At 28.4% G+C, this 7,468-nt stretch overlaps 1 protein-coding gene across 1 annotated transcript; it reads left to right on the forward strand.

Moving 5' to 3' along the window:
* The first annotated feature begins 2,132 nt into the window (after positions 1-2,132).
* Positions 2,133-4,052, forward strand: LOC107461108 (transcription factor RAX3). Its single transcript, XM_016079573.3, has 3 exons — positions 2,133-2,623; positions 2,740-2,869; positions 3,077-4,052. The coding sequence occupies exons 1-3, from the start codon at positions 2,488-2,490 to the stop codon at positions 3,780-3,782; spliced, it is 972 nt and encodes a 323-aa protein (XP_015935059.1). The 5' UTR covers positions 2,133-2,487; the 3' UTR covers positions 3,783-4,052.
* Positions 4,053-7,468: the final 3,416 nt, after the last annotated feature.

The raw sequence follows: 7,468 nt of genomic DNA on the forward strand, positions 1-7,468 counted from the left end.
AATATTAAACGATTTTTTTATTATCAGTTAATTATTAATATTTATAAGTATAAGATAAAATATATTATTGAATTATTAAATTAAAAAAATAAACTAAAAAAATTGAATTGATAATTGAGTGATTATCAAAAATAATAAACTTTTAATTAGATAATATTAACTATTTTTTATAAAATTATTTTTTATTCTCATTTTCTAAAAAAATTTAAAATTTAGAATAAATATAATTTCAAAAAAAAATAGTGATAGTGGCAAAAAACTAAGTTATTAACTTCCGAATTAAACTCTAAATTAATATATGTATATATTAGATAGATATTAATATCATATTTTAATTCATATCAATAATTTAACATTTCATTTAATAATAAAATGACGTATATATTGTTGTTAATTAGTTCATTATATAATATTAGAATATTTTATTACACTTTAATTTCTCCCTTCTTGCGAACCTACATATGACTTTTTGAGTTTTGACTTTTGCTTCAGTAAGTAGTAATAGGGTTAGGAGGTGCAGATTTTTATAAGGTTTCACCTTTGATATCTTTTCTTTCTTCATAGAATTCATATTTGCTGCTTCTTTTTTGATGTCCTCATTTTGAATTTGTTTATTAACTGTATGTAATGGGTGCCTCGGTCGTCACGGCGTTCTCTTGTTGCGTTGTTGGTCATTTGTTCACCAACCAAAAGGAGAAGAAAAAGAAAATAACCTAATAGCTTCAAATTTTCAACATAATTTCAATGTCACTAGTGCCCTGCCTCTCTCTTTTATTTGCTTCTAGAATCTCTAAATTTAGAACAATCAGATGGATTTGATAGTTAGTATAATAAATTTCAACATCATGCATATCATGGAATATAATGCATATTGTTATTTTAATTTCTTCACTTGGATGAAGTTTGGTTAGTGAATTACTGACCCTAGCTAGGAAAAGCTAGTCATCCAAGTTAATTAACCAAACACATATTTTTTGTATAATAATTTTTATGTTTTAATAAATATACGATAAAAAATAAAAAAAAAAGTTCAATTTTTATACCATTAAAAAAGTGTTTGCAAGCATGATTTCTTGTATTATATTGTCTCTTCCGGTCTCCTTTCACATGTGTATGTGGTTGTACATCATTTCTTGTACATACTTATTTTCTGTATATTATATGGTTACGCCAATACTATTCATCTACCAATTAATGATGTGCCTTTCGAAGTCTATACATCTTTTTATCCTTTTCGAAGGGTTATACTAGGTAACTAATTACTCTCTTGAACAATATGAATAATAGATTTTAAAATTGATCCAATTTAAGTAAAACGCACTACATTCAAAATTACTCACCTAAATCTTAATATTAGAATAACCATCTGCACACCTAGTGAATTAAACATCCGAATACCTAGTGAATTAAACATTGATATATCTATTGTTTACATTGTTTAATATTTTCATTGTCTATCTATACTTTTCCTTCTCGAAATTACTGCTATGAAAATAATAATCAGTATATGAAATTTATAGAAAAAAAATGTTAAACATAGAATGACACCCTTCTTAGGAGGGTTAGAGATATAATCATTTATGTTGTATTTTCGTATCAATTTAAGTTTTTAAGATGAATAGTTTCATAACATATTATCAGTGCTTTATATCTAAAAAATCTAAAATTCAATTATCAGTGAACTCCAAAAATAAAAAAATAATATAAAACAAATAAATAAAAGTCTATACAAAAACTAAGCAAATCCAAAAAAAACTCTTGTTAAGAAAAAAAATATTAGAAATATAATTATTTATGTTATTTTATTTTCTTCTATTAATTTAAATTTTTGAAAAAAAAATAGTTTCGTGACATAAAAAATTAATAATTTATTCGCATATATCCCTTCACACCATTTCAATACATTTCTAATCAAGTTTTTTGTTGTCACTTTTGTGCTTTTTGAGAAACTTTTTAAGAAAAAAAGAGTGTAATGTTTTAAAACACGAGGTGCAGCATAATTTTAGTTTATTACTAGTTAATTATTCCCCACGTTATTAATAATAATGAGATCATTATTGAATAATTAATTGTAGTACTATAAATAAATATAGCAATACTCTAATACTGATAAGATAAAGTAGTGTCGCAGATAATAATGTATGAGCGGAGAGTAGACTACTAGAGTTTCAAAAAAAAAATGTGGAAGAATAACCGATGATATTCGGGTGTGAGAAAGACAAGAAGAACAATCCTTATTCCCCTGTTCTGGCAATACTAGAATTCTGGAATTTTCTGTTTACAATATATATGTTTTTATTTATTTATTTATTTTCTGCCACACACCGTACTACCCTTCCTCTTCATATATATTACAGGAGGCTCCCTTCCTGGAATGATGTTTATCCGCCCCAAGTTTTACATACAGCGATTAGTTAACAATAATTAAACACTTGATTATTAATTATCTGTTTCTGATCTAATTAAGAAGGAAGATCATCAGATCAGATGGGTAGGGCACCTTGCTGTGACAAAGCAAACGTGAAGAAAGGGCCATGGTCCCCAGAAGAAGATTCCAAACTCAAATCCTACATCGAACAACACGGCACTGGTGGCAACTGGATTGCTTTGCCCCAAAAGATCGGTATTGTTTTTTATTTGTTTCAGTTTCTTTCTGCAACAACTTAATTTTGAATTTTAAACTTTTTCATGGACTTCTGAAAGTAGTTGATTCAATACTTAGCTGGCTTTGTATGTCAGGGCTTAAGCGATGTGGCAAGAGTTGCCGTCTGCGGTGGCTCAACTACCTTCGCCCTAATCTCAAGCACGGTGGTTTCTCCGAAGAAGAAGACAACATCATTTGCAGCCTCTATGTTACTATTGGAAGCAGGTACACTCAATTTAATTAATTAATTTATGGTGAAAACTCAGGTGCAGTTCAATTCACGTAAAGTTGATAGCTGAAAACTGTTAAATGATTTGACTGATTTGACTAAATTTTCATCTAACGGCTCAGATATCAACTTCACGTGAAGTCGACTACACCTGAGTTTCCAATGAAGAAAATGAACCCTAATTTTGTTGTGTGTATGTATAGGTGGTCGGTGATTGCAGCGCAGTTGCCTGGAAGAACAGACAACGACATAAAGAACTATTGGAACACCAAGCTGAAGAAGAAGCTTCTGGGAAAACACCGCACTAATAACAAAGAGCACCACCAACAACCACGTTCTAGAAAGCAAGCATCAACAACCAATAATACTAGTGTTACCGGGGATTTTTCATCATCATCATCATCATCTGCTACTGCTACTTATTGGTCACACATGCATATGCCTATGCTGCCACTACCACCACCACCACCACCATTACCACCGTTGCCATACGCAGAAGATAATAATAATAGCAACAATGAAGAGCCCAGTTTCAACGACCAAGACTCTCTCAGGAAACTTCTTATCAAGCTCGGAGGAAGATTCTCCAACAACAATTTTAATGAGGATTATCAGCGGCCACCACTTGATGATGGGGTCATCATGAATTTTCATCAATTCCCTTCTTATGAAAATCATCATCATAATATTGGTTCATCATCTAGTTGCATGGTATCTGCTAATAATTATCCACAAAGGTTAGATGGATTGGAGTTCTTTTACGGAGAGGAAATGGCTGTAACTAATGATGAGAAGATAATAGAAACTGGTGGTGCTTCTAATAATAATAATGAGTGGTGTGAGAGCAGCAACACCACACTGATTTATCCTCCTCTTCATGAAGATTTCAGCTACCGAACCCCGCAATAGCACTATATCCATGTACATTTCTTTTTCTTTTTCTTTTTCTTTTTTTCCCTTTCAATTTGCTTTGAACTTGAACTACTGGCCATTTGAAGAAAAAGGGAAACTTCGTTTTGATTCCCTTATTATACATATAGTAAACTTACTTCGTTTATATATATATGTCTTCTCTCTTTTGTGGCATTTTCGCCCAATGCATTTTATCCTATATTGTTTTGTTGTGTATCAGTTGGTTGTAATATTTACGGAGAATCATTAATTAATTTGAAACTCGTACTTTTTATGTTGTTTATTTGTGGAATTTTCGCAGCATACGGAACAGAATTGAAGTACAAATACTGTTTAAATCTGAGACTTGGGTTATATTTCCCCAGAATGAAGCTGCGTATGTAGTTGGTTGGATATATATAAGAATTTGTTAAGAAAAGTTGACTATAGATGCTACTTGTTAATTGTTACTACTAGCTTCAAACATTTATGATTTATTATTAGGAAGCTAATTAGGGCCAAGGGGCACTAGCAGGGAACACCAGTTATATAAATGCCTTTGTGGATATAAATTATCGCTTGCTTGGTAATAATGAACTTATCGCACCACTGTTCTTGCCATTAAATGTGACTTCTTCATATATAGTGAGACCAACTCGCTAACTTAACTAGCTAGTTCGGTTTTTTCACTAGAATTTAAGCAAAAAATTCATGAAATTATAAATTTCTAGATATAACCAAAAATCAATTGTATGGTCATGCTAATAAATATGAGTCTATTGTCGTAGTCTCTCTTTCAGGGGACTTGTAATAAATTTGCTAAGTATATATAGCTGGATAATTAAACGGTAAATTCCATTATGTATATGTTTATGGTGATTACAGTAAATTTTTTTATTTAAATTATTTAAATATTTTATTTATATGTAATATATAAAAGATTTACGATTTTACACTTATATTATACCTCTCGAATTTAATTAAAACTAATGACTTAATTTATTGGATGAAATAGAAAAATAAAATCAAACTAATACAATACTATCCAGACTATTATATCAACATATTAAGTCCTCTTGGATGAAGTTTTAAATTATTATTTTTTTAAATCTAAGATATAAACATAACTAACTATTTTTTTATACTGAAGATAGGGAGACTCGAACTCGCAACTTCTTAGATGAGTATAGAAAATTATGCTATTTGAACTATAACTTATTGGCAAAGATAATTAACTATTAGAGTATGATAATATGAGTACTTTATTTGTATTGAATTAAATTAAATTATATTCATCCAAATTTTAAACTAAAGTGTTTATAATTTTAAAATTTTAAATTATTTGAATAAAATTAGAGGGAGACTCAAATACTCGCCTCTTAGATGAGTATAAGAAAACTATGTTATTTAAACTATAACTCATTGATAATTAAATTATTAATTCAATTTATATTCATCAAATTTTTTTTTTAAAAATTTGTAATTTTTCAAAATTTTAAACTATTTAAAAAATTAGATGAAATAGAAAAATAAAAATCAAACCAGCACAATTATAATAGAAATTATTCCTTTACTGAAATTTCTTAATTTTCTTGATCATTGTTGTATATTCTAACAACTCCCTCAAAGTTAAGGTTGCTTTTGGAGCAACCTTAAGTTTGACACGAAATCAATTGAAGAGGTCCAGTGAGAGAGATTTTATAGATGTGTCTGCCAACTGATCATGAGAGCAAATATGAATGACATGGAATTGATTTTGGTTAACGCGCTCTCTAAGAAAATACAGGTCGAGTTCAAAGTGTTTGGTATGGCTAATTGGCTATGAAGAATAGAATTAGCCGCCAACAAAACTGAACTTGCATTATCACAATACAAGGTTGGCGTGCTTGTCAAGTAAATGTGCAATTCTTTAAGAAGATTCTGAATCTAGATAATTTCTGAATCTGCAACAGCTAATGGTTGCATATTGGAGGGATCCGACTACAGAGAAATAGATTTTTGAACTCATCATCTCCTATACTTTTGTTAATTTTACGCTAGACACCATAGGAGTAGGAACTCCTTTGGAGTATTTCATGCCAATTTTTTGCAATAAATCAGTAAAATACTTAGTTTGAGATAAATGATATGCACCAGATTTTAATCTTGTTGTCTCTATACCTAAGAAATAACTAAATTCACCAAGGTTCTTTAAAAAAATCACATCATTTAGTTGCTGAATAGTAGAATGAATATCATGAGGATCATTTTCAGTAGAGAATGTCATCCACTTACACCAAAACATATAATTTAAGATCACCCAAATTCTTAATGAACAATACGAGTGTATAATAATACGACTACGGACAGTATAAAAATGTAAATACACTCAATACTATTCATATTGATAAATAAAAAATTTATTTTATTTATAAATAAAAAATTCTAATTTCAGTGTTATAAAATTACTGATAATATAGAAGAATTAGAATAACCTTAATTATATGAAAAGGGATAGGTAGATAATGAGAATATTAAACAATGTGAACAATAGATATGTCGGATATTTAATTCAATCGGTATACAAATGATTATATTTATTATTTTTAATTAGATAGTTATTTCTTTTGATTCGATTTACTCATACACAGTTATAATAGTTAAATGTTCAGTTCACTAGTTAGAGGTAATTTGAGGATGGAACATTTTTTTACTTTATTTTATCAATTTTAAAATCTATTATTCACGTTATTTACAAAAGTTATTATCTACATAACAAAACCGTAATTATATATCCTCCGCACTATATTTTCCCTCTTAATTTATACTTGTATATCATCATCACTTCCATGTTTTACACTTGACAACAATTATGTAAGCATAATAAGCAATGACGCAATAGGAATCTTATCGAGAGAAACTATAGGTACTCTTGTAGAGAATTTATTAATTTTAAAATGCAATAATTTAAAAACAACAACAAATAAAATGTAAACACGAGATTGGTTGGAATATGCAGAATGCATGGGATTATATTGGAATCCAATGTGCTGTATTTACGTTGCTAGAACTATTATTAGTAATCCCTTGCTCTTATTATATTTAATTTGACAATGATATTTTTCTCTATCTAGCTATTACAAATTGACAATATATACCATAAATGATCTCTTTGTTCTTCTATTCTATTCAAATTTCAGCTTACGGATGTGAAACAAAAGCTAGGTTTAGATTTAACTGAAAAAACAAAATTTGGTTTTGATGATGGTGACTTCAATCCTCATGGCACCAAGGCATATATATAGTTAGGCGTAATATTATACGTTTAAATCTTTTTATAAATTAAGTCTAATCAAATTAAATAATAAAACTTAAAATAATATTAATTATAATTAATTTTTGTTATATTAGATTAATTTATTTTCATTAATTAATAAAAAATTTAAATGTATAACATTATTCTATAATTAGACCCTAATTTAACTGCTAATGCCTTTCACTTATTCTAGCTATTTATTATTAGCCTTTAGCTAATGTAAAAAACGAAGAAAAATAAAAAACGAAGAGATAATTTAGCTTTACATCATTTTATCATCACACATAATAATATCTATTGTTGAGCCATGATAAAAAGCACTGGATTACTAAAAATTTTGAGAAAGAATTAAGTATAAAAAATACAAAATAAAAAAAAATACTACATTCAAGTAAAAATCGTAAAGTAT

The sequence above is a fragment of the Arachis duranensis genome, chromosome 8, assembly GCF_000817695.3.
Source record: "Arachis duranensis cultivar V14167 chromosome 8, aradu.V14167.gnm2.J7QH, whole genome shotgun sequence".
Classification (NCBI taxonomy): domain Eukaryota; kingdom Viridiplantae; phylum Streptophyta; class Magnoliopsida; order Fabales; family Fabaceae; genus Arachis; species Arachis duranensis.

What these genes read in the sequence shown, in the direction of transcription:
- LOC107461108 (XM_016079573.3), top strand. Translation starts at nt 2,488, where the DNA reads ATGGGTAGGGCACCTTGCTGTGACAAAGCAAACGTGAAGAAAGGGCCA. An exon ending in TGCTTTGCCCCAAAAGATCG is followed by an intron (nt 2,624 to 2,739) that starts GTATTGTTTTTT and finishes TTTGTATGTCAG; the next exon opens with GGCTTAAGCGATGTGGCAAG. An exon ending in TATGTTACTATTGGAAGCAG is followed by an intron (nt 2,870 to 3,076) that starts GTACACTCAATT and finishes GTGTATGTATAG; the next exon opens with GTGGTCGGTGATTGCAGCGC.